Consider the following 27,807-nt stretch of genomic DNA (forward strand, 5'->3'; position numbering starts at 1 on the left):
GCAACTCGAGGTTAATGGTCACAATTTTGAAAGGGAAGGACATGGTAAGGATTGGGTTTAGGGTTCTCTGCAGCTCATCCGGGAGGTATAGCGTGGTAGCTCTATTATCGTGTCATGGCGTTGATACCAATTTCTTGCCGGTATTCGTCTGCCGGATGGCCAGGATCCCCAATCCAACACAAAAGGGACAACACAGAGAAAAAAAAACTGGAGAAGAGAACACAAGAGAATTAAACTTTTATACAAGACAAGCGAAGGAAATCGTAAATTGCGACCATATAAAATAAATCGCGGGTAACTGTGACGACTTAATTTTGGTTTTATTTGAGAGGTTTTCAACCTGAAGTGCTTTATCTCTTGCACCCCATAGAAGCTCGTGCACTACTTTGAATTTTGACTACCGATTTTTTTTCCTTCTGCTGTTGTTTATACACATCGATTTCAAATACAGATGTAGAACGATGTATTGAACTTCATCTGCATTTTCGTTTGTCCGAAGTTATGTTGAAGGTGTTGTGGCGAAAGTGAAGTATTGGAACCCCAAACGCAATTAATTGTTGAAATGGCATCATAATCCAGAAATTCCTGTGGAAATTCTAACAAGAAGTCTCGATTACTTTTTCAAATCGACGTAAGTAACTTTCATACGGTTTTGAGAAAATTAATTAACAAGAATCACAACCTGTCTTCTAAAACTGTTTTAAAATGAACCACCTTTTTAACATTTTTTTGCCGTGTACATCACTTAAATTTAGCATACAATCTGTTTGCGTTCAAAAACTAGGTAGTTTTTATTATTTCCCACAAAAATAATTATAACAAAATGATAAGCCGTTTCATTCAGTTACTTTCGACGTTTTTCTACCAGTGTAAAATCGGCTCAAGTAGTGTTTTGTTTTGATTCGTGGTTAAGTCACTTTGTCTCCCATACAACAGAGCGGCGAAAGTAGCGTTTAGGTTACGAAAGTGGAGAATCTTACTTTCGTCGTTTTGTAAATCCGGAAATTAAACGTTTCAAAAGTGAAAAATCGAGTTGGTTTAGAGCGGAACGTGTAGAATTTCGTCTGCGAAACACGTAGGATTGATAAAGTAAGTTTGTTAACTTTTCCGACTTGAGTCTGTTTGAATAAGTCTTCGAGAAGTGTTATTGCTGGAAACCTAACAAATGAATCTAAACCCTTCCACTTCATATAAAACTCCTTCTATTTGTATGAAGCGTACGGATTTTGAGCCTGTATGGATTTGGGCCCCTCTGTAATTTCTTTCAGATTATAAAAGCAATTGCTGGAGTTATATCAAACGGACATTCTAAAATACTAAATGAGTGTTAAACTTGCATATAATCACATCTCATACATCCAACCGAGATATTTTCACGGCTCCATAGTTGATTCTAATATAATATCATCAGTTACACCCTCCCCCCTGTTTAACCCACCCCACCTTATATTCTTCTATATTTTTTGGTCTTTCTATCATTCTTCTTTGCTCTTTGTTCCATTCTACAAGCATAGGAATCCTCCCCAGCTATTCTTATTCGGGTTCATAGTAATCAGTCATTGTAACCTAGTCAAGGGCCAAAAATCGCATGCATAAAATATATTTCGTCAAATATCATTAAAAGGAGTGGAGATATCGCAATTTTGAGGTCATTTTTTGCCCTTAAGGGTCCTAAAATCGCCAAAACAAGCTGAAAAGCATACCAAAATTTTTCAGAGTTCACTAAAATGGTAAAACTGCACTTACGCCCTTTGCGCCACCTCTAAACCTTCACCAGAAATTCTCATTTTTTCACAGGATGTTATTTTGGGACCGATGATCATTTTCCACTTTGTAAATCCTAACTACGAAAGATTTTTGGAAATAAGCCCCACCCTACTAATACATGCACTGCCACACTTTCATAGATTCTAAAGGAATTCCTGAAGAAACTCTTGAGACATTTCCTGAGGATTTCTGGAGGAATAATTCCCGGAGGGGATGTAGGGAATTTTTTGAACTAGCTTCAGAAGAATTCCTAGTGGAACTCTTGAGCATTTCCGAGGAATTATTTGAGGAACTCTGAAGAATTCCTGGAGATATGAGAAAAAGAGGAACTACGGAGGAAATGCGAAGGAATTCCTAAAGGAGCTCCAAAAGAGTTCCCGGAGAAATTCTCGGATTTTTTTCTGGAGGAACTTCTGAAGAATATCCTCGGCCCGGGAGGAAATTCTTGAGAAAATTCCCACAGCAATTCCTGGGAGAAAACCTCGGATGAATTCCTGGAGCAAATCCTTGGGGGAAATCCCGGTTGAATTTCCAGAGCAAATCTCCGGAGCTATTCCTGGAGGAATTCTCGCAGAAATATATGAACAAAATCACCGGAGGAATCCGTGGAGAAAATCCCCGTATTAATTCCTGGAGGAAATTCTTGGAGGAGTTCTTGGAGGAAATCACCGGAAGAAAACCCCGGAGGAATTACTGGAGCAAATGCCCAAAGGAGTTTCTGAAAGAAACTTCCGGAAAATTTTCTGGAATTTTTTCTGCGTAGGAATTACAATTGTAAATTCCCAGAGGATTTCGTTGAGAAAATCCCGAAGTAGTAGATATTTTCGAAATCATCGGAGGAGCTCCTAGAGGAAAACCTCGGAGAAATTCCAAAAACTTCTTGGATGAAATCTCCGGAATAAATCTCTGAAAAAATCCCTGAAATCCCGGAGTTGCTCATTGAGGTAATCCCCGGTGCAATTCCTGTATGTAATCTCCGGAAGAATTTTTGAACGAAATTCCCGGAGGAACTGCTGTTAGAAAATTCCTGAGGGAAATCTCCTGTGGGAAATCTCTTGCACAGAAAAAAAATCCGTTCTCGTATCCCTGAACAGCAGACGTGAACTCGTCAACAACAAAAATACACCGTGAACTAGATCATGTTTATGTGACCATTTGTGGTAGTTCATGGTGTATTTTTGACAGTTCACGTTTTCCAGAATTCTTTGTTGAGCGTGTTATGCAAATCCCCAGAGAAATTCCTGGTGGAAATCTCCGGATAAATTATCTGAAAAAATCCCTGGAGGAATTGCTATTATAAATTTCCCAGGGAATTCCGGCAGGAAATTTCCGAATAAGTTCTTCAGGGATACCCCCGAAGGAATCCTTGAAATTTCAGGAGAAATTCGTGGAGGAAATCCCTGGAGCAATTCATGGTGCGAACCCCGAAAACTTCCTGGAGGAAATCTCCGGAAAAATTGTCTGAAAAAATCCTCGATAGATTTTCTGGAGAAAATCAACGCAGGAAATCCCCAGTGAAATTCTTGGAAAAAAATTTGATTGATTCAGATGAGTTCCAGGACGAAATCCCCGGAGGAATTGCTATTACAAATCCCCTGGGGAATTCCTGGAGAAAATCTCCAAATGAGTTCTTCAGGGATATCCCCGAAGCAATCGTTGAAATTCCCTGAGAAATTCCTGAGGGAAACCTCCGGAAAAAATCCTGAGGGAAACCTCCGGAAAAATTCCTGAGGGAAATCTCCTGGTGCAGATCCTCGGAGAAATTCTTGGTGGAAATTTCCAGATAAATTCTCTGAAAAAATCCCCGGAGTTACTTCTTAACCTTAATCCCCAGAGCAATTCCTGGACAAAATCCCTGGAGGAATTGCTATTATAAATTCCCTGAAACATTTCTAGCAAAAATCTTCTAATGAATTCTTCAGGATACCCTCCGAAGGAATCCTTGAAATCCCCGGAAAGATTCGTGTAGGAAATCCCCGCAGAAATTCATGGGGCAAATTTTTAAAAATTTCTTGGAGGAACTCTCCGGAAAAAAAAGTCTGAAAATATCGTCGAAGGAACTTCTTTCTATTTTTGTGATTTTGCATGTTTAGTGACATGAAATCATTGAAGGTCATTTTGTCCCACTTCCCCCTAATATAAAAATCTAAAATATTGCAAAACATCTTCTTTTATGTGGAAGAACAATCCCTGAAAATTTCAGCCTGATCCGAGAACATCAATACAACTTCCCTTGGAAAGGGGGTTGCGGTTCTCGCGAACTGGCTCTTGATGAAATCCCCAGATGGATTCCTGGACAAAATTCTCGGAGGAATATTGCTATTGATAATTCTTTGAGAAATTCCTGGAGAAATTCTCCCAAGGAATCTTTTGAAAATAACTTTCCGGAGGAATTTCTGGAGAAAATCACTGTAGAAATTCCTGGAGGAAATCCCTGGAGGAGTTCTTAGAAATAATGTCCGGAGAAATTTTTGGGAGAAAATCTCCGGAGAATTTTCGGGAGCAAATCGCCAGAGGAGTTTCTGGAGGAACTCCTGAACAAAATCCCCATAAAAATACCTGGAGCAAATCGTTGGAGTTTCTGAAGGAAATCCACGGATGAATTCTTGGAGCAAATCTCCGTTAGAATTTCTGGAGGAAATCTCCGGAGCAAGTTTATGGGAATAATTTCTGAAGAAAATTGTTTTCTTCGTTTCTGAAGAAAAGAAGAAAGTTCATGGGTGATAACGCCTGATGAATCCTTGAAATCTCCTGAAGAATCCCAGTGGAATTCCTGAAGAAATTCTCGGAGAAATTTTCGGAGGACATTCCCTGAGAAATTCCTGGTTTAAATCCCAAGAAAAATCCTGGAGGTAATCTGTCATTTGGTTTGGAAGCCTTTTCAGAGATTCGGATTTAAAAGTAAAATACATTAAAAAGGATTTGATATGATTATGATGTTTGAATGACAGTGTAGTTTGAGTATGAGTGTAGTTTAAGATTATTAATAATTTGCCATGTGTATGAATTTGTAAGTGTACTAGTTTTGTGTTGTTATTGATCGGATGAAGTTTTCAGAAATTAACTCTTTTGAACTCATTTTGGTGATCCTATCTTTTCCTTCTTAGCAATGGGGGGATAATCTGCTCAACAGACTCCGGACCAAGGCCCGGGAGTGTAGGGTTGGGGACCATTTACTACATGCAAGCAGTAAACAGGACTACACCCCCGACCCACTAAACCATTCCCATTGCCGCCAAACCCTTCGTCTCTCCGGGACCACCAAGAAGGCATTGCTTCGAAGAGGGGCTATTGCACATCGCAAACTCCAGGTTAGCTGCGTAGCCATGCAGCAACGAGCATCGATGACACGCTTGGGGGGTCCACCAAGGTAGCATGCTGGCGCTTTGTCAGCTTCCCAGGTGGTCCTTACCTCCTATTGTCCGCTGAAGGCGGGCAGGGTCGACCACAACGCCCGCGACCAGCTGCGCCGCAGGTATCAAGAACTGATACTGCGGGCTTCGCAATTTGACCTACTGAAGGCTCAGGCCCTATCAGCTAGCACCAGCTGGGATTGCTGACAAAGGGGCCTTCACCTGCCCCGAACAACCAGAGGCTCGTATCCAACCAAGTAGACCAGCGCCACGACAGCAACGCTAGCAGGATGTTCTCCCCGCGGCCACTTAATCGCTGTAAGGGTCGATTTCGACCGTAGGACACCGGTATGACCTACGTAGCCGACTGCGAACCCTTGGACCACCTGTTGTTTAGCGTCTGCATTAGCCACTCCTCGAGTCCACTCGCCACCTCCTTTGTAGTTCCAAGATGATGTGGGTGATAGCCGATGAAACAGCATTCCAGCCAAACTCGTCTTCACACATCCTCTGAACCAGATTGTCCGGAGTCGTGTCCCGACCGCATGTGGCAAACATGCGGTCACGCATTGTGCGGAAACGCGGGCACACGAACAAAACGTGTTCCGCCGTTTCCTCTAAACCTGCACAAACTGGACATTCGGGAGAACCCGCATGACCGAAACGGTGTAGATACTGTCTAAAGCAATCATGGCCCGGTAGGACCTGTGTCAGGTGGAATGTTAGTTCCCCACGGCGCCTATTGACCCAACCCAGATATCTAACCTCGGAATCAACCTGTAAGTCAACACTCCCTTGGTGGAACTATTTTTTTTGTGGTCCTGAAAAGGACCATTTGTCGTTCTGTGGTTCCGAGTTCGGTGTTCCAGGAATAATCCAGTGATGTGCCAGATGATTTAATTATTTTTTGGTCGTCGCTTCCTTGTGTTGTTTGGTTGGGTGATCAGTTATAGTTCTGGCTCCAGCTGTAGTGTGCCAAACTCCTCCAGCAGATTAGATGTTTGATAGCTCGGGTACTTCGATAGTGAGAATCGATAGAATCGGTCTATGGTAAGAAAAGTATTAACAATATCGGCTGCACTCTACACTTATATTTTTAATAAACGTTAAATCAATACAAGAACCTAATGTGGTCGTTTCATTTTAAATTAAAATGTTTATTCATGAAATCGACAAATTTAATATTTTCTTGTTTGTAAACGTCAATATTAAAGTCACCGGTGACTACAATAGGAGTATCTTGTTTTACATAATTGAATAAATAACGGGTCATGAACATTTTCGTATCTTGCACAGTAGTACCTGGAGAAATGTACACTGTTATTAGCAGTACTTCAATGTCCATAACCATAATCGATGCCGCACAAAAGTCTCCCACCTGATCTGCTACGCCTAGCATTGCATCATATTCCTCACTAATCTTTTGAATTGTGTGAGGAACAGCTACGTATCCTTCTGGTAAATCGCCACACCTCCAGCTCTCACGCCTGGGCGTTTGAACTGGTTGATGCAGCTGTAGCCAGCAATGTCGACGGAGGAGTGATCATCTAGCCAAGTCTCACTCAGTGCAAGGAATTCTACACTGGTCAGAATTTGGTCTGTAGCAATATCCATTGCATGAGCATTTGAGCTCTGTACATTGATACTCATCAATGAGCAGGCAGGGCCGCTATAATCCAGTATTTCATCTCCAAGCAACCGTGTAATCGATGATTGCCCAAGCGCTGCAGCTCGTTCCCCAAGTCAACTCTTATGGAAGAATGGTTGCCTTTGGCTTGATGGAACTTGAAAGAAATGGTAGAGTTTGTCAAAAATAACCTTTGCAGTGAAGTAACCCCCCGACAAACCAACATATATCAATTGCTGTTCCTGGCTTTTGTCATAGTCGTACACGACCTCGGGGAAAGATCCATCTTGCGACTTATGAACAGTAAAAGCACAGGTACTTACCACCGGAAACTGAATGTGTTTGCATCTGTTTATGCTGCTCAGTTTGATACTAAAATAATAATTCTCTATACAGAAGTGAAATTTGAATTTCAAAACCAAGAGTGTTACGTTGGCATGAAATATTAAAAACTCTTTTAACTTTTTGCTGGCTTACGAAGACAAGGCATAAAAGGGTCATGTCGTTTACTTACTGAATCCCACATACCTGTCCAAATAGTTTAATAACTGTTTCAAAAGAGAACGTTGATTTCAAGCCAATCTCTAAATAGGGGTGCTAGAGAAAATTTGACGTTATTTGCTTTTCACTCTCCGCTTGAATCGCATCTCAACAGGCAACAGATCGGCTTGCTTCTGAGGCACAGACATCGATAGCGAAGAACCCTCCCGTTTGTCTTGCTTCGCTCAAATCAAGCTGACCGTCGACCGATCGAGAGAAGATACCGTCCGAAGCCAAAGCCATCACCGCTACCGCCGCCAAGAAGAAGAATAGGAAGGAAGGAAGGAAGAATAAGTGGTTGGTATCCGAGAATAAGGGGGAAAAAAAAGAGGGCAGTTCTTAAGCAAAACCCCACCAAGTTTCAAAGACCGCCGTGATGAAGAAGACCCCAAAGAAGCCGTAAACCTCATCGGACGAGGAGGATTTCAACCAGTGCGCCGTCAAAATGAGTCCGTGTTACTCGAATTCAAAAATTCAATCAGCCCTTTTCAGGGCCAACAAGTGTGTACTAAAGAGTTATTTGTGTAATATATCCTAATGTGTAAATTTCATACTTGCAATAATCTCTTAATTCATCTCGTAGCATCACACAATATCTGATTTATTACGAATAATTGACAATACGATAATTTGAGGATGTTTCCGAGGACGCTGCTGCAGTGCCTTCGGGATTCAATAACAGTATAATGCTCAAATTGTACATCCCCTGCCAAGACATCAATTTCATATAGCTTATTTCCTATTTAGCATATTTCTTCGCTTTCTGATCTGGGAAATAGGCTATATGACAACTGCAGGGATTAAGTCGAAATCTGGAAACGTAGCTCAATTTTGAGCGATTCCACTTACCCGAAGATTGGCAACTTCTCGGATCAGCCGATCATGAGGCTTCTTGTAGTGATGTCTAACGGGATTGTATCTTGAATGTACCGATGCTGCGATTATCACGAGGAGCTCTTACTAGCTTGAAAGCTTAAATGAAATGAACCGAATCAGTCGAGAGTAGTATGTTTTACACAATTTGAATAGCAGACGATGTTCCTCCCTTTCGTATTCTTCGCCTTCATCTGATCGACCAATCTGGTATATCAAGTTGATGTCTTGGTTAGGGATTTATATATCATTGAAAATTCATGGACGCGTTCGGAAGGACAATAAAACTTATTTAAATAGTTTACAATAAATGAAAATCACTAATGTTTCGCCTTCGAGCAAATTTTAATTATTTCTGATCAATGTGCGTAAAAGTTGTGGATATCGGAATTCGAAACCCAATACAAGCGTTAATATGAATGCTCTGCTTTATATAATATGACATTTGCAATGGATTTTTTTTTTATTGAAACTAACATGTAGAAAATTTTCAGATCGATAGATGCTTATTACAACTGGTCAAGAAACAGTTTAGTGAACAGTATTTGAAATCAGAGATGCATTTTGAACGCTCATGTTCTGTGAGCGTTCGCAAATGTTCCTTCGATTGCTCTCGTGTTCATGTTCAGCATTTTGAACAAACATACGACCACTAGATTGATCACAGAATCGTGATTTACAAACTATTTGTCATGCACTAATATACATGTACTTTGACTCTACAGTTTCACCATACAACTTACATAGATTTTGGTGCAGCGTGGATTGGTTCAAAATGGTGCGTCGACAATCTGGAAGAAGTGTTGAATATAGCTCTAGTCCTCACAGGTCAATACTTCACGATTCTGCGGTGTCAACCGATGACAAAGACCCTAAGTAAAGGGTTACGTTCCGTATTTAGCTTATAATGCTGCCAGGGAAGGCGCAAGCTCATGGAACGACCAAATGAGCTGAATTTTTCAGAAAGGCTTCCTCTAACCCCAAGAAATAATCCTGGTGGGTGCCCCGTGGAATCATACAACTTTATTTTTCGCCCATACTGAGCTGGGCCAGTCTAGTGTGGAATGCACAATAGAGTGATGCAAATTTTGAAATTATAGCTCCCCTATGCTTAAACGGTTTTAATTATGGTAAATAGCATCCTCCCAAAGTTTGAAGTGATTCGAAAGAAATTTGACTGTGCACACGCCATTTGATGTTTATATGGAGACGCCAATATTTTGTGTTCAGACCTCTATCTCTTCGTCATAATATTTTGTGGAAAAGTGAACAAATTCTTCTTATGTGAAATCCTCCCAGCTACAACTTTGCCGAAGACCACTTTTTGATTGGACGTCAGGATAAATTGTTATTCATCAACATAAAGTGGGTTTGCATTTTACATGCTTAACCAACTGCTCGGCAGGCAACAGTGGTGCTCCTGGCGGGAAGAATAGATCAAAGTAATCCAGGCTACTATGTTCTACAGCAAAAAAGCAGTGTTGCTCTAAAAATAATTGAATGGTCATCTCAGCGTGGTTTGAACTTTGAAATCAAGAATAACAAATTATCCGGACATTTAATCAAAATGTGGTCTTCGGCAAAGTTGTAGCTGGGAAGTTTTCACATGATATGATTGTGTTCACTTTTCCATAGATTATTATGACGAGCAGTTAGGGAACTGAACACATAAGGTTTTCCTTTTCCATAGTTATTTTCATATAAATTTCAAATGGCGTTTGCACAACCAAGTTTCTTCCGTATCACTTCAAATTTTGGGAGGATCATTTTCATCATAATTGACTTCGTTTAAGCATAGGGGAGCAAAAACTTCAAAATTTGCATCAGTTTAATGCACAATACGATGGATATTGTCTTGAATACCGCTTTCGTTGGAATCCTCCTGTTGTGACGACCTGAAGCGTTTATTAGTTTTGAGATGTATGATGCTAGAACAAAAAATAATTTAAAGATAGCAATTCAAATATCAGATAGAATATTACCTTGTCACGAATAAATTAACGATGTATTAGAATATTTTTGTATTTTTGTCAGAATTTGGTCCAACGATAAATTAAGAGAAACGTATGTATACGTATATGTCGTTTTTACTTAAATGTGTTGCGAAAGGATTTGGTAGTTTGAGTTGAAAATCTAGCGGCAGTAATGTGAAATATCGTAAAATTTCCATATATTCCGAAGTATAGTGTAAAAGGGGTAAAATGGGCTATTCACCGTGCTACGTTAAACTTGATATATGCATCTGTCAATTTTCCATACTATTTTACAAAATAAATTATATGTTTAAAGTTTAAAATCGAACTGCAGTATTCAGAAAAACCGTAAAACCTTCGTATATAGCTAATTATAGGGGAGAAGGGGAAAAATGAGCTATTTACCATGGTTCGTACACCATGATTTACGCATATGTTTCTTACTGTATTGCGAAAGGATTTGGTAGTTTGAGTTGAAAATCTAGCGGCAGTAATGTGAAATATCGTTAAACTTCCATATGCATCGAAGTGTAGGGGAAAAGGGCTATTCACCATGGTACGCTAAGCTTGATATATGCATCTGTCAAATTCCCATACTATTTACAAAATAAATTATATGTTTAATGTTTAAAATCTGGCTGCAGTATTCAGAAATATAGTAAAACCTTTGTATAAAGCTAATTATAGGGGAAAAGGGGCAAAATGAGCTATTTAACATGGTTCGTAAACCATGATTCACGCATATCTCGCTTTCACATGCTACTGTTTTACAATAGGATTTGTCGGTTTGAATTGAAAATCTGGCGGCAGTAATATGAAATATCGTAAAACTGCCATATATGAAGAAATATTGGGGGAAAAGGGGTAAAATGAGCTATTCGTCGTGGTCCGCATAGTTCGATATATCCCTCAGTCCATTTCGCAAACTTTTAATGGAAGGGTTTGCGAGTTATGAATTGTAAATCAAGTGTCAGTACATACATATTTGGTTTGCCGATGGGTTTTCAATAATATAATTCATCGATTTTAATCAGCAGAAGCAAATAAACTCCTAAAAACAGTTTAGAGTTACTCTAGTTTTCATATCAGAAAGGGGAAAATGGGGCAAAATGAGGTACTTCCGATGGCGTGCGGTGAATGAAAATGGCGCCATTCGATTCCTCGCATGTTTTTCAATGAAAATAGCTACTTCCCACCTCCTGAAATCAGCGGCACGAAATAAGTGCGATTTTGGGTCGGTTTTTGCCCACTGTGCAACGTAACGCTCTTGGTTTTGGAAATCCAATTTCACTCCTGTATAAAGAAGAAAAACGTAGTCTTACGACAAAGCAGACACTTTCCCAGTAGGAATGTGATACCAGAAAAAAGAAGAAAAGAGCATATGTTGGGATATTAACCTTATTTGAAACAAAAAAACATGCGTTCTTCACTGCATTGTCCTTGTTTTCAAAAAGACCAACTCCTCATAAACTGCCCATACTCGCATAACAGTCCCATATTATATGGGATTTTCTATATAAATGGGACTGTTATGCGGGCAGTAAAGTTGTCAAAATTGTTGTTCAGGTGCTGATTCGATTGTTGAAAAGCATTTAATTTAATTCTCGGACAACTCTATCTTGACTAGAAGACCCTTCCATCGATATGATGACCGAAACACCAAACGACAACTAGGCGAGGACGGAAACCAACGCGTCAATTTTGATATTTTTCAAAATCAACGTGCTGACGCGCACGACGCGCTCGGTTTAGAACATTTTTGGATTTTTAGTGCAGTGACGCGAAGTGTGCAACGCGTCTTTGTGATGGCTCATATGGCACGCAATGTTTTCAAAACAACGCGGCATCAGCGCGACACTATGGACCAATGCACGAGTTCACTAATTTGACGTTTGAGCGGTGCCGAATTCACTAGTTGCCATGGTCACGTAAATAACACGGCACCACTCAAACGTCAGATAGTGAACTCGTGCACTGGTCCATGGATCGATGCACGAGTTCACGAATTTGACGTTTGAGCGGTGCCGAATTCACTCGTTGCCATGGTCACATAAATAACACGGCACCGCTCAAACGTCAAATAGTGAACTAATGCACTGGTCCATTGTGATCCAGCCTTCTCTCAAGATCACATGAGCAAACACTATGATCGATTTATTGAATCGCTTTTCCCATAGTAATTCCCATACAAAACTTTGAAGGACTTCTGCAGTCTCAGTTTTCATCCAAATGAGCTCCAATTTTGAGAGGACACTTAGGATTTGATCTTGATTCGATTGGAAGGTGTGGAGTAAAACATATTTTTTAACCAACTTACTGCCCATAACTGTTACACCTACTCTATTATTTTCGCTTTACAATGTTAGTATTGAAGTCATTTTTTTATTTCGTTATATTGCAGGTTATTGTGAATGCAGCAAACATCGCCAAATATGAGTGTCAAGGTTACTTCCAGAACAGCAGGTGGAATTGTTCTGTCCGACGTGGTTCCGAAATTTTCTACGGAAATTTCGATGATAAAGGTAAGAGATTTCCACTAAGATTTGCATTTTATTGCTATTAATATCTGTTTCATCTAGGAAATCGTGAAACTGCGTATCTTAGCGCAATAAACTCAGCGTCGTTGGCTTGGACCATAACGCGATACTGCACCAAGGGAGAGCTGACCATGTGCACCTGTGACCACATTCAGCGGAAGAAGCACAGCAAATGGACCTGGGGTGGATGTTCGGAGGACGTCAACTACGGTATCAAGCAGGCTCGACAGTTTGTCGATCATCAGGAGGATCGCTCCACGAGCTTTGGGTTGATGAATCTCCACAACAATGAAGCAGCTCGAAGAGTAAGTAAGTTTTCATGCATTTTCTTTTGTTTTGTTAGTTTATTTGATAATTTGCTTATAATTAGTTCTTAGATTCTAACATATGAACCATTGTTACAGACGCTGCGAGCTAAAATGCAAAAAGTGTGCAAATGCCACGGGATGTCCGGATCCTGTACGACCCGTGTCTGCTGGCGTCGATTACCGCCGATGAAATTGATGGCCGATACTCTCGGTTCGATGTTTGATGCTGCCGCTCTAGTCAAAGTAAGTGTTTCTAAATCGAATCGCTTATTGAGATTTCAAACTTTCAATTCACATTTATATTCACAGCCTGTTGAAAACAAAGGTGTCATCAAAAAATTGAAGCGGAAGGATTCTCAGTACAAGAAAGTGAACAAGTCCGATCTCGTGTATATCGCAGATTCGCCCGATTACTGTGAGGAAAATGAAAGGTAAGTGGATATAAGGATACATATTTCGAATTTGTCTAAGGCTTCTAACTTCTGATCTAGAACTGAAAAGAATTCTAGTGTGTTTTACAATGTACAAATATAATATAAGTAATCTATGCACCGTCAAAGAAGTCTGTATCGCTGCTCCTTTGACACACGGTATTTATAGCACTGAAAGCCTAGTAGGTATAAGTCAACGGGGGGTAACAAAACCTTTAGGTAAAATAATGAAAACCGCTATACGTAGGGAGTTCTGTTTGATCTTCCGACCTTGACGCTTGCTCCTGCGGGAGCGGGTGTCGATGGCAGGATCAAACTGTCGCGCGTCGGTCGAGTGAAGTGAAAAAGTTCCGCGATCGGTTAGTTCTGTTAGATCTTTCGACCTTGACGCTTGCTTCTGCGGGAGCGGGTGACGAGGGCAGGATTAAACTGTCGCGCGTCGGTCGAGTGAAGTGAAAAAGTTCCGCGATCGGTTAGTTCTGTTTGATCTTCGACCTTGACGATTGCTCCTTGGCAGTGCGTCAAGAAAGCCCGAGCAGTCGTCAATTGTTTTCTTTCTCGGGTCGTGCGCCTATTTTCTCTGAGTGCTTTTATATAGCCGAGCAAACGAGTTAAGCTGAATGTGGATTGTTGCTGCTCAGTCAAGGATGACGGATCAATTGGTGAGCTCGTTTCATGCTACTATTTCTAATCTATAAAATATGTATGACTGCACATTTAATCGATGCAACGGTAGGACGTAAATATGATTTTTCAACAAACTATGAATGGTTCGTCACTGTGAGTGTCGACATAAACTCTAATTCATGAATTATTTATGTTTAACATTTTTTTGTTTTCAAAACACCCCTTTCTTTTTATCTTTATTTTTGTAATTATAAAAAAAAAACTTTGAATGGTTCGACACTACAAGTGTAGACTTGCGAAAGGTTCACTTTATTCAACAAACTTTGGATGGTTCGCCACTGTAAGTGTCGGCATAAGAATAAGAGTGTTCTATGATGTTCCAGCCAATCGAGTTTTGGTTTCTTTTCAAATAAGTAAAATATAATAACACATGCTTTCGTCCTGACAGCTACAGGAATGTTACATTTAGATATTTGTTCAACAAACTTTGAATGGTTCGTCACCTCAAGTGTCGGCATAATTTTCCTTTACATAGAAATTGTTCATATCAAATGAAAATAATATATTTTCATAAAAGCATATTTATATTTGACAAAAAACTATTTATCATGGTCTAATCACTTATCAAAGTGAATCCTTTGACCCAACGATCCTCCCCATTAACAAACATCCTTCCCAGTAACCTTTGTGGAGATGCAGAGGCAAACACGGTCTCCAAATAGCAAAGGTTACACACTAACATTCCTTCCCCCAATCCCACCTGACTGCAAGGACGTGGCCGGCGCCGTTATTGACCCTGTATAAATAGAGGCACTGAATTATGCACACTGAAGAAGATTATGGCCAATCCCAGCCGAACTTCTAGTTGATTCTTTGTGCATTTTCACTGACTTCGGTCAATCACGGAATAGCAACCATTGATATGTGTAGTCAGTCTAAGGTAAGGTAAGGTAAGGTAATAATGAATACCGCTATACGTAGGTAAACTCTTCCGTATTTACATCATCAGAGTGAACTACGAGTTGAAACATTATTTTTACAGGTAAAAATCGCACGCTTGTGTGTTGTGTATCATTTCAAACGTAACATTCATTTCTTATATCTAGATGTTATGTGTTAGGCAGTACAAAGCCTCCTGATTTGGACTCAACCTTTACATTTCATTTGCTGTATCAGCTCAAAACTTTTACAGGTGAGTTGAATTCAGCTGTTTATAAGAGAAAAAAATGCTTTCAACTAACCTAACCTAGATATATTAACGCATTTATTGTGGCAATATACGATTGCAACGATTTTTCCCTAATATTATAATGATTTTATTCGATATTTGTTCCAATGTATCAACATTAGATATTCTATATAAATCTTCAATACCCAACGAGGGAGGGAGCTTCAGAATAATTTTGAGTCTTTGTTTGAGTCCTGTGCGGAACGTTCTTCCTGATATTACAACAGCTGATCCATACTGGTACAGTATTCAACATGACTGGCCTGTAAATTTGTCAACAGTTTGTTCTTAAGACAATATTAGGACCAGTTATGGCTATTTTTCGTTTTCAGACAAAAAAAAAAGTAATTTTCGGTCGAACTTTCATTGCATCGAACAGAATAAAAATAATATATTAATATTTTTGTTTATTTAAGGACATATCTAGGCTTAAGCCAGACAACCAGAAATCGCATGAAAGTGCACGTTACAACTCGTTTATTCGTACTAATTACATCAAACCCGCACAGCACCGTGGGTAAACTAGTCAGATTGATGAGTTTCCTCGCATAAAACACTTCTTTTCTGAGTTCATTTGTACATTTTATTTCGTCTCGTACACTCGTACAAAGTAAGTCGAATCAATCCGTAGCAGCTGTCAAATCAACATTTGTTATCATAAGTTAAGTCGCATAAGATCACAGGTTAGTTCGGTAGAATATTGATACACTCGCATTGTATGTTGTTCATCACATAATATATGCACGCATATCGCCTCCACTTTTGTACGTAGAAGGCTTTTTCGCGACATCTTATAAGTGAAATTTTGCACATATAAAGCCTCCAGGTGATTTTGTCATACGTACATTTTGGTTGTCTGGGTTATTGTAAGGATGCTTTGGTGGTTATTAGTTTTTGCATAAATGCTTCGAAACCATTTTTGGTCCTTAGTGCATAGTGTTTTATTTTGTCGATTTCGTGCGCTTTTTGAATACCGCTCAAACCGTTGGATTTTAACGATATAATTTAATGGGAGAAGTTTCTTGGTATATTAAAGGACATCTTTTGATGCAAAAAGTTTTGTGATCAATTCACGTAACATTGAGATAGAAAAACATATTATTTCGTAACATTTAGATAGGCAGGGTCCTTCCTTAGCCGAGTGGTTAGCGTTCGCGGGTACAAAGCAAAGTTCTGCTGAAGGTGTCTGGATTCGATTCTCGGTCGATCCAGGATCTTTTTCGTGATGGAAATTTCCTTAACTTCCCAGGGCATAAGTTAGAGTATTGTCCGTAACTGCCACACGATAGCGAAAATGGGCAATTTAGGCAAAGAAAACACTGAGTTAATAATTGTAGAAGTGTTCTAAGACTACACTGAGTAGCCGGCTCTGTCACAGTGGAGACGTTAATGTCAAGAAGAAGAAGAAGAAGAAGAATAAGAAGAAGAAGAAGAAGAAGAAGAAGATAGGCACATGGTGTCTTTGGCATAGTTGTTACTTACTTACTTTTGATGGCGCTACATCCTTCAAGACATGACCTGCGCCACAATGTTACGCCAACTAGCTCGGTCCATGGCCCACACTTCCAAGATTCCTGCTCCACTTGGTCAAACCACCTAGCTCGTTGCGCTCCTCTTCATCATGTACTTGTCTTCGAATTTCCCTGCTGCAGTTGTTATCCGACGTTACCAATGATACGAAATACAAGAGGAGGGGAAAATTAACTCACAACAACTTATGCATACCATATTTTGGTACCATACCATAATTAGGTATTGTTCAGTTGTCAAATACCTCATTTTGGTATTATAAAAGTATTGGAAAAAATGTTTAAAACATTTAAAAATACTTCATTTCGATATTCGATAGCTATTGAGGACTGCTGGAGGTATTGAACTACTATTGAAAAATTTCACTTTTATATGAAAATCCATCATGTGTTATTTAGTAGAGATGGTCGGGTCTCGGGTTTTCAACCCGAACTTTCTATCTCTTATGGATCACAAGCTAGAACTAGTTCAAAATGCTCAATTTTAAATGCTCACTAGCGCCACCTAGCGGCAAAATCGCGAACTAAACTGTTCCCTTTCCGGATGTCCTTGAACCCCTGAGCAACTTTGCCGAGACTCGAACTTTCTATCTCATGTGGCTTGTGATCCTTGTGAGAACTAGTTTGAAATGCTCAATTTTGCATGCTCACTAGCACCACCTAGTGGCGAAATCTACAACCTAACTGTTTGTCTTCCGGATGTACTTGGCCTTCTTAACAACTTCGCCGAAGACTTGAAACTTTCTATCTCATATGGATCACAAGCTAGAACTAGTTTAAAATGCTAAATTTGACATGTTCACTAGCACCACCTAGCGGCAAAATCGCAAACTAAACTGTTCTCTTTCCGGGTGTCCTTGAACCCCTGAGCAACTTTGCGAAGACCCGAACATTCTATCTCTTATGGATCACAAGCTAGAACTAGTTTAAAATGCTTAATTTTGCATGCTCACTAGCGCCACCTAGTGGCAAAATCGCGAAACTAAACTGTTCCCTTTCCGGATGTCCTTGAACCCCTGAGCAACTTTGTCGAAGACCGAGCATTCTATCTCTTATGGATCACAAGCTAGAACTAGTTCAAAATGCTCAGTTTTACATGCTCACTAGCGTCACCTAACGCAAAATCGCGAACTAAACTGATCGTTTTCCGGATTTCCTTGAACCCCTGAGCAACTTTGCCGAAGACCCGAACATTCTATCTCTTATGGATCACAAGCTAAGAACTAGTTCAAAATGCTCAGTTTTACATGCTCACTAGCGTCACCTAACGGCAAATCGCGAACTAAACTGATCGTTTTCCGGATTTCCTTGATCCCCTGAGCAACTTTGCCGAAGACCCGAACTTTCTATCTCTTATGGATCACAAGCTAGAACTAGTTCAAAATGCTCAGTTTTACATGCTCACTAGCGTCACCTAACGGCAAAATCGTGAACTAAACTGTTCTCTTTCCTGATGTCCTTGATCCCCTGAACAACTTTGCTGAAGATCGCTTCTTTGCAAGTCGTAAGGATCTCGAGATATAGCAATGTGAATTAACCTGTTTTGAGGTGATGCTAAACTTTTTGGGGGTGATTCATTGTTCAGCTGAGTGTTGCAATACTTATTTCAGTGAGTCCGTATTTATGACGGGTAGTGTAGATATCTCCCTGTATGGAGAACATCGAGATGTTGAGAGTCGACTGTTATTCTATATATGGATAGGGTTGTAAATGTAAACGTTCAGAATGTAGATCGTAGGATATCAGTGTGAATTCTGGAATTGTATGTGGGTCCAAGAATTTCAGTGTATGTTCAATCCTTGAACTCCAGTTTAAATCCTGGAATTCCAGTTTGAATACTAGTATTTTAATGCGGATCCTTAAGGTAGTGTGTGGTCTTTCGATTCCGTTGCATGCTCTAGTAGGGTGAGCGACGGAATCAAGACCATCGTGTTCGGTCCCGCGTTGTACGAGTGCGGAAAAGTTTGCGTTTCTCAGTAAGTCTGTAAAGCTGAGAGTGGATTGAAGCTGCTCAATCAAGGATGAAGGATCAATTGATGAGCTCATTCCATGCTTTTATTTCAAATCTGTAAAATATGTGTGACTGCACATTAAATCGTTTACAACGGTTAGCCATAAATATGTTTTTTTTTAAAACTATGAAAGGTTCATAACTGTGAGTGACGGCATAAACTCTTATTCATACATTTTTTTAAGAGTTTATGTGAGAATCCTCTGAAAACATTGTGCGATACCTTTAAGAATTCTGTATGAATTTTGTTGAGATAGGAGCCGGATCCTATTCTTGGCACTTTTGATTCACTTCAGCAGTGGGTTTTTTTTAGAAGCTACTAAGCTCACATTTGGTCACAATGTGTGTCGTATCGAAGCGCTTCTTATTACAAAGTTTCAAATGATTCGGTCGAGAAAAACCCCATGCCAAAGTGAATCATGTGAGTGCCCAAGTAGCTATGCACCCTACTGTAGGAATTATGTGAGAATTCTATGGGTATACTGTGTGGTTTCTATGAGTATCCTGAGCAGGGCCGGATTTACAAATGCGGGAGCCCGGGACCATTGTCTTGGGGGGGTGGGTGTCATTTTCCAGGAAAAATATTTTGATACTTTTACTATAGACTAGATTTTTTAATGTTTTGTTAGGTTCTCATTACCGAAAGTCAAACTATTTTATAACGTTCGAAAAATGCGTTAAATACCTTATGAAGGTAAACCAATTGTAAATTAAATAAATGTAACTTATGTTTTCTTTGATATTCTAATAGATCTATTTTTACAGGTAAAATTCAATGTTTTTTTGAGGCTTATTCGTCAACAACAAAATTATTTTAATGATTCCCTCCTAATTGGCACCTTGATACAACAGATTTACTTAACAATTTGAGTTGAAGAATTGGTGTAGGCTTGTTTGTAGGGTATTTTTTCTAGATACTTGGTCTTTAATGTAAGGGGTCGTCCATAAACCACGTTGTCATTTGGGGGGAGGGGGATTCTGAACATTGACCACGGTCCATACAAAATTAAAAAAAAATGTATGGACAAAGGACCACGAGGGGGGAGGGGGGTGTCCCAGAAAAAAAAATGTCCACGTGGTTAATGGACAGCCCCTAAGTCTCTAAAAAGTCTCTATTTCTAATGAGAATTAAAAGTTTCCTTTTTTTTCTTATTCTGATTGCAGTGAATCTCGTTAGCAAAATCCTACAGGCTCCCAGAGAAAAACTCAAAGGACTTTAAAGCGGTTTATTCAGTACGTTTTTCAAGAATTTCGTCTCACACATGCACAGTGCTTCCAAGGGCCTATATTCGTGATCGAAAATGTTTTTGCACCAGAAAAGTTGGTTTTAGAGGTATTGGTGTCTTCAGAGAAGTTGTTCGAGATGTTGATGCCCTTCTTAAGAAAGAAATGTTTTTGTGATGAATCCACCTAGCAGTGAGATAGATTTTCACTTTTTGCAAAAGTGGGAGATACAGCAATGGTGTCTTCGGCAAAGTTGTAGATAATTTCACTACATGAAAATTTGCTGAAGACACTTTAGCTCTATCTATTGAATTTTAGAGATATGGGTCATTTTTTTGTGAACGATCCCTTAAAACTAGTTTTTTCGTTATATCTCTTTCTGGTATTTTGAGATTTTTCACATGTTCTACAAAGTTGTTTTAATTGATAAAATACGCATTCCTTTAGAAGACACAAAAAAAAATATGCTCTTATTATTTTCGGAGTTATATGATATTTTATGTTGAAAAAATCGGCTATTCCACCTTCCTCTAACATTTACAGGGGCAAATTGGGGCGGAACATTTTTAGCTTGCATATAAAAGAGTAACTTAATAGCTATCAAATCCATTGGTAACTGACACGTGGCACTGCGTTTCCTTGCCTTACAAAATATGTTCTGTAAATAAAATTATGCAACTGTAAATTAAAATTTATGCAACTTTTAATACCGTTTATTTTTTAAATACGCCATTTTTCAGGGCTGAGTGACAATTTTCAGGTCTTTTACGCAATGATATATTCGGTTTAGCTAATGGTGATATTGCTTAAAATAGGATATCTTGAAATCAAACGTCATAACTTCTCATTTACAGTGAAAATTAGAATGTATGAATTCTTAGAGATAGCCTTTATTACGTAACATCAGCTTCTACACTGAACGTAGTATAAGCACATAGAATAATGTTAGTAATTTATTTGCCTTAAAACGGAAGTCATTCCTATTTAAGCTTAAATAATAATAATAGTAATAATAATAATAGTAATAATATAATAATAACAATAATAAAGGAAAGAATGTTTTCTTTAGTTTTGGTATTTTGCTCTGAATACAAATCACAAGAGAACATAATTTTTATAAATCTATCCGTCTTTTCATATAAATAAAACTAAAGTGGCGTGACATACGAACAGAATTGGCTTCAAACGGAACTATCATTTGTTACCATAAACAAGCTATAATTTCGCTGATATGTGTATTTTTTAAGATTTTAGATACTACTTTTTGAGCATGTGAAGAAGAAAATTTAAAATAAGACCCTTTTTATATATTTCTGTGCGATAATACATACAGTCGACTATCCACATCTTAATATTTTTGCCTATGTAGATTATTTATTTGATCCTCTCTCTCAACAATTTCTTTCTCCATAAAAGACTATCTTTTAACTATTATTATTACAAAATGTTCATATGCTGATATGTAGTCCTAGGCGAATTGATTATTTACATTATCCACTGTGCTTAAAGTGAAACATATCGGAATCTAGAGATGTCATCCCAATGGCCGACTTATGCTATATCTCTGTCGCATTCTAAAAGCACTTAACTGAACAAATATTGAATTAACAAGCATTATATTCTTATTTTATGCTTTCTACTAATGCACAAAGCTAAAATAAAATCACTGGTTGTTCGATGCCTACTTCGCCAGATTTGTGTATTAAAAGTTTTAGTGCAATATTTACTTAATATAATCTTACTATTTCACGTTAACAAATATCCAAAAATATTTAGTATTTGAGAGATCACGTTTTTACAGTCATAACCGAAAATATCATATCCTAGAAGACCTGATAATTTTTCCACTCAGCCATGAAAAATGGGAACGGTTCATCTGGCTTAAAGCCATTTAGCATATGGTCATTTGGCATAACGCCCAATTGAAATAATGGCCCATTTATCATAACGGTCATTTCGCATAATTAGAATAAAAATTTTTCTTTCAAAATATACCTGTTCTTTATAAATGTGTGTATGTTAAATGACCATTGTGCCAAATGACCGTTATGCCAAATGTCTTTTATAACAAACGGCTTGATGCCAGATGAACTTATGCCAAATGACTTTATACCAAATGACCCAGACCCATGAAAGATGGCGTATTTAAAAAATACAAGGTATTAAAAGCTGCATACTTTTAATTTTTCAACATTTTACGGAACATATTTTGTAGTCAAGGAAAGCATGCCACGTGTCAGTTACCATGGATTTGATAGCTATTAAGTTAACTCTTTTATATGCAAGCTAAAAATGTTGCCCCAATTTGCCCCTGTAAATGTTAGAGGAAGGTGAAAATAGTCGATTTTTCAACATAAAATATCATATAGCTCCGAAATATAAGAGATACATTTTTTTATGTCTTCTGAAGAAATGCATATTTTATCAATTAAAACAACTTTGTAGAACATGTGAAAATTTTTAAAAATATCCAGAAAGAGATATAACGAAAAAACTAGTTTTAAGGGGTCACAAAAAAATGACCCATATCTCTTAAAATTCAATAGATAGAGCAAAAGTGTCCTTCAGCAAATTTTCATGTAGTGAAATTATCTACAACTTTGCCCGAAGACACCATTGCTGTATCTCCACTTTTGCAAAAAAGTGAAAAATCTATCTCACTGCTAGGTGGATTCATCACTAAAATAATTCTTTCTTAAGAAGGGCTTCAACATCCGAACAACTTCTCTGAAGACACCATACCTCTAAAACCAACTTTTCTGGTGCAAAACATTTTCGATCACGAATTTAGGCCCTTGGAAGCACTGTGACATGTGAGAAAAAAAAAAACTTAAAGAAATCTTCTAGTGATATGTTCTGAGATTTCATCTGAAATACTTTCAGGGACTCGTACAGTAATATCTCCGGGTTTTGTTTTTTCTAGAGGATCCTTTACCAATTCTTCTAACGATTTTGAAAGGATGCTTAGAGTGTTGTCTCCAGGAAACCCTTGAGCACTCCAACGATACTGCCTTCAGTAATTTCCTCAGGTTTACCTCTTTTTTCCCCAGAGACTGAACTAGGAGTTCCCTCAGATATTTTTCCTTCCTTCAACCGAATTCTCTAATTGTTATTGTAGGAGATCTTAGAAAGATTTTTTAAAGATGTTCTGAACGTAAATCATGGAGGGTATACTAAAGAAATCGATGGAAAATCACTGGATAAAATCCTGGAAAACTTATATCTAAAATAACCATTGGAGAAATTCATGATAGAATTTCCTACATATTTTCTATGATTATGCTTGGAAAAATACAGTTTATGTTCTCGAGGTAGCAACAAAAAAAATTCTTGAAGGAGTTCCTAAGGAAAATTCTTGGAGGAATTTCACTCGAAATAACTACTTAATGAATTCCTAGAGGAATCTCCGAAACATCTCTGAATCTTAGAGAAAACACCTTAGCCCACACTCAATTCCTAGCGAAAATCATGAAAAAATACATACAGTAACACTGTCGTAATGCCACGAGAAATTACATAAAAGAGAAATGTCTGGCCTGATTCTATGATGGAGTAACAAACTCTTATCTTCTGGTTCCTAACTATTAGGTTCCTCATTGTTTTTCTGCTTCCTGTTTGGTCCATTTTAAATCTCTTTATTCAAGCTATAGGGCGCTAAAGTTCGCATATTTCAAAGCACTTAAACACTACAGCCCTGCAGAGTGATCTATAGAGCTATTATCGAAATAAATATCTAAATAATTAGGTCCTATTACTTGATCTGTAGATATATACATTGCATTCGAAACTAGCCCTAAACTTCGGTGATGGAGCTTTCGTTGTAATTGAAAAAGTTTACGTAAGAAAATCTTTAGGAATTTAAGCTAAAGGATGGAACTCTACTTGTTTATTCCAGTTTTTGAATCTTTCTTAATCTTTCTAGTGAAGTGGAAAAAAACCATTCTGAATGTTATCATATTATGTTATACCAATTTTATTTATTTATTTATATCTTTCAAATCATATGATATGATATGATGTGATGATATGACTCCAAAAAGTACGTACTATTGCATTGATTCTAATTATTCGACAAAGTTCAACTAAAAATTTGTTCGTTTAGACTTGTGAGGGCCCTATAATGTGGGAGCCCGGGGGCCACGTTTTTCATTATTTTCAATACGTTTTGACAGATCTCGACTATACCATTCCATGCGCTTATGCTGAAAGTTTGAGAAATTTGAGAATCCAGCGTAACGCGATCAGTGAGTGTAATAAAAACATCAGTGACGCCGCTCGGTGACCAGGGAGAGAAACTGAACTTTTTACCGCTGGCGCCAACTGTTAGCGTTTAAGAACGAAATAAAAATTCGTTACCCTATTGTATCTAGAATAGCATCATATTGTTTTCTTACTCATAATACTTACTACTTTTTTTTAATTTTTTTATTAGTATCATTCCAAACATTACATTCATTATTTCTTATATCTAGGTGTTCTGTGTTATTAGACAACACTATCATCCTAATTTGGTAAAACAAATCTAAGATTTTTTTTGTTAACAACATATTACATTTCATTTGCCGTAGCAGTTCAGATTTTTTTTACAGGTGAGTTGATTTCACCTGCTTATAAGAGAAAAAAAAAGTTTTTAATATACTTAACCTAACTTAACCTAAACATATAACGCAATAATCGTGGCAATAGAAGATTGTAACGATTTTTGCCTGAAATTATTAATTATTTTATTTGACATTTGTTCAAATGTTTCAACATTGGATATTCTATGTAACTCATTGGTACTATACCAGGGAGGAAGCCTCAGAATCATTTTCAAAATTTTATTTTGAATTCTCTGCAGAGCTTTCTTCCTGGTATTACAACAGCTAGTCCATATTGGTACAGCATACAACATGGCTGGCCTGAAAATTTGTTTGAATATCAACAGCTTGTTCTTAAGACAAAGTTTTGATTTCTATTAATAAGGGGATAGAGACATTTTACATATTTGTTACATTTGGCATGAATTGCCCTCAATGTGATTTTTGAAAGTTAAATTCTTATCTAGCATGAGCCCTAGATACTTAACTTCATCTGACCAATTTATTGGAACCCCTCTCATCGTGACAACATGTCTACTTGAAGGTTTCAAATAAAGAGCTTTTGGTTTATGTGGAATATTATTAGTTGAGTTTTGGAAGCATTAGGAGAAATCTTCCATTTCTGCAAGTATGAAGAAAAAATATCCAAACTTTTTTGCAATCGACTACAGATGACACGCAGGCTTCGTCCTTTGACGGAGAGGCCTGTGTCATCCGCAAACAAGGATTTTTGACATCCCTGAGGTAACTCAGGTAAGTCAGATGTGAAAATATTGTATAATATTGGTCCCAAAATGCTGTCTTGAGGAACACCAGCTCTTACAGGAAGTCTTTCAGACCTGGAGTTCTGATAATTAACCTGAAGTGTACGATTTAACAGATAACTTTGAATTATTCTAACAATGTATGTCGGAAAATTAAAGTTTTTTTTAATTTTACGATCAAACCTTCATGCCAAACACTGTCGAATGCTTTTTCTATGTCTAGAAGAGCAAGACCAGTAGAGTAGCCTTAAGATTTGTTGGAACGGATCAAATTTGTTACACGTAAAAGTTGATGAGTGGTCGAATGTCCATGGCGGAATCCGAACTGTTCATTGGCAAAAATTGAATTTTCGTTGATGTGGGCCATCATTCTGTTCAAATAACCTTTTCAAAAAGTTTACTGATGGAGGAAAGCAAACTGATTGGACGATAGCTAGAAGCTTCTGCAGGATTTTTGTCTGGTTTTAAAATTGGAACAACCTTAGCATTTTTCCATTTGCCAGGAAAATATGCTAATTGAAAACATTTGTTAAATATATCAACTAAAAATGATAAGCTACTTTCTGGAAGTTTCTTGATGAGGATGTAGAAAATTCCATCATCGCCAGGAGCTTTCATATTTTTGAATTTTTTAATAATAGTTCTCACTTCTTCCAAATCAGTCTCCCAGGCAATTTCGAAAACGTTCTCTTGATTGAGAATATTTTCGAACTCCTGAGTAACTTGATTTTCAATTGGGACTAGTAAGTCCTAAATTAAAATTGTGCGCACTTTCAAACTGCATAGCAAGTTTTTGAGCTTTTTCGCAATTAGTTAGTAATAATTTGTTTTTCTCTTTCAATGCCGGTATTGGCTTCTGAGGTTTTTTTCAAGATTTTAGATAATTTCCAAAAGGGCTTAGAGCCAGGGTCCAATTGAGAAATTTTATTTTCAAAATTTTTGTTTCTTAATTGAGAAAAACGTTTTTTGATTTCTTTCTGCAAATCCTGCCATATAATTTTCATAGCAGGATCGCGAGTGCGTTGAAATTGCCTTCTCCTCACGTTTTTAATACGGATCAAGAGTTTAAGATCATCGTCTATAATCACGGATCTAATTTTTTTCTAATACTTACTACTTTTATCCTTTCCTTCCAGCCTCGGCATATTTGGCACACGAGGACGATTCTGCAATCGCACATCGTACGGCATCGAGGGTTGCCGGTTGCTGTGCTGTGGCCGCGGGTATCAGACGCGGATCCGGAACGTCGAAGAAAAGTGCAACTGCAAGTTCGTCTGGTGCTGTTCGGTCAAGTGCGACACGTGCAATGTACGCAAGGACGAATACATCTGCAACTGAACCACGAGTCCAATCGGCCAAAATAAATTGATCAGTGTAAATTATTGCCATTTCGCGACTAGAGTAGTTTTCCGCGCAAAAGCCATTTCTGCACAAAACTGATGATGCCATTTTGTCTCGAACTTTTGTATATTTATGGATCTAAAAAAATCTTACTCTGATATATCATAATACTTATTTATGTAAGTCACTTTTGAAGCATTCTCAATGGATTCAACATGTAAATGTGACGTACCGAATCAAAAAAATGAAACGAATTTGCATCTATGCTTGTTGTAATTCGCTTTTGTAGTATTAAGCGAAACGAAACACACAAACAAAAATATTAACAACGACAGTCTCTAAGTGTTTCCAGTATTTTTATAACCATATTAAGGTGTAAGAAAATATTTGCATTCTGTGATTTATTTTTGTTTTGTAGTATTGATTTTATTTAACAACCCAGTGAAAGGTTTTAACCTATAAGTTTAGCTCGTAAGATTAGCAACTAAGCCAACCAGACCGGTAAACGAATATTGAGGAGTCTTTCCTCTCAGCCAAAAACAAAAAACAGATCACCCAGGTGGGAAATAAGTTTTCCCCTTCCCGAAAACGTTGTGTCAAAAACTTTTCTCTCGTAAAATGATCCCAAAAAAAAATTTAGCATTTAGTCACCCAGCATGTAAAAAAAAAACAACAGCTAATCGACGTAAAGCACACAGAAATTGTAAAAGCACAAAAATATACCTACACGTGGAACCATTGAATAAATAAAAAGAATCGAAATAAAGCCGACCGCCCTGTACTCGTGCATACACAGAATATTGTTGGGTTTCCTTCTTGTACTCGCGTGCAAGTCACTGGTGACAAATTGGCCGATAAATTGCATCCAGTTCGGTTCGTGTGGGCGTTAATAAATCAACGGAAAGGATTTCAATGAAACGTGATGCAGTGTCCTTTTGTCTCTGATGGAACAGAGTCCATGTTATCATTTTTTTATATTTTTCATAATGATGCTGATTTCATGACATACAATCCATAATAAGGGCTACCAAATAATTAAGATCGAAAGGTAAGTATGAAACAGTATTGAACAATAAGGCAAATTGGTCGGCGTC

General features: G+C 38.0%; 1 protein-coding gene across 12 annotated transcripts in view; it reads left to right on the plus strand.

The window, feature by feature from the left end:
- LOC5571157 (protein Wnt-1) overlaps positions 1-27,511 on the plus strand; it is a 134,836-nt gene extending 107,325 nt beyond the window's left edge. For all 12 annotated transcript variants that reach the window (XM_021844597.1, XM_021844596.1, XM_021844598.1 and 9 more), the window contains exons 4-8: positions 12,535-12,655; positions 12,713-12,975; positions 13,075-13,221; positions 13,288-13,409; positions 26,509-27,511. In XM_021844597.1, coding sequence (XP_021700289.1) covers positions 12,535-12,655; positions 12,713-12,975; positions 13,075-13,221; positions 13,288-13,409; positions 26,509-26,710 — 855 coding nt within the window. In that variant the 3' untranslated portion in view covers positions 26,711-27,511. The remainder of the gene's footprint in view (positions 1-12,534; positions 12,656-12,712; positions 12,976-13,074; positions 13,222-13,287; positions 13,410-26,508) is intronic.
- The last annotated feature ends 296 nt before the right edge of the window (positions 27,512-27,807 follow it).

The sequence above is a fragment of the Aedes aegypti genome, chromosome 2 (genome assembly GCF_002204515.2).
Source record: "Aedes aegypti strain LVP_AGWG chromosome 2, AaegL5.0 Primary Assembly, whole genome shotgun sequence".
In the NCBI taxonomy this organism is placed as follows: domain Eukaryota; kingdom Metazoa; phylum Arthropoda; class Insecta; order Diptera; family Culicidae; genus Aedes; species Aedes aegypti.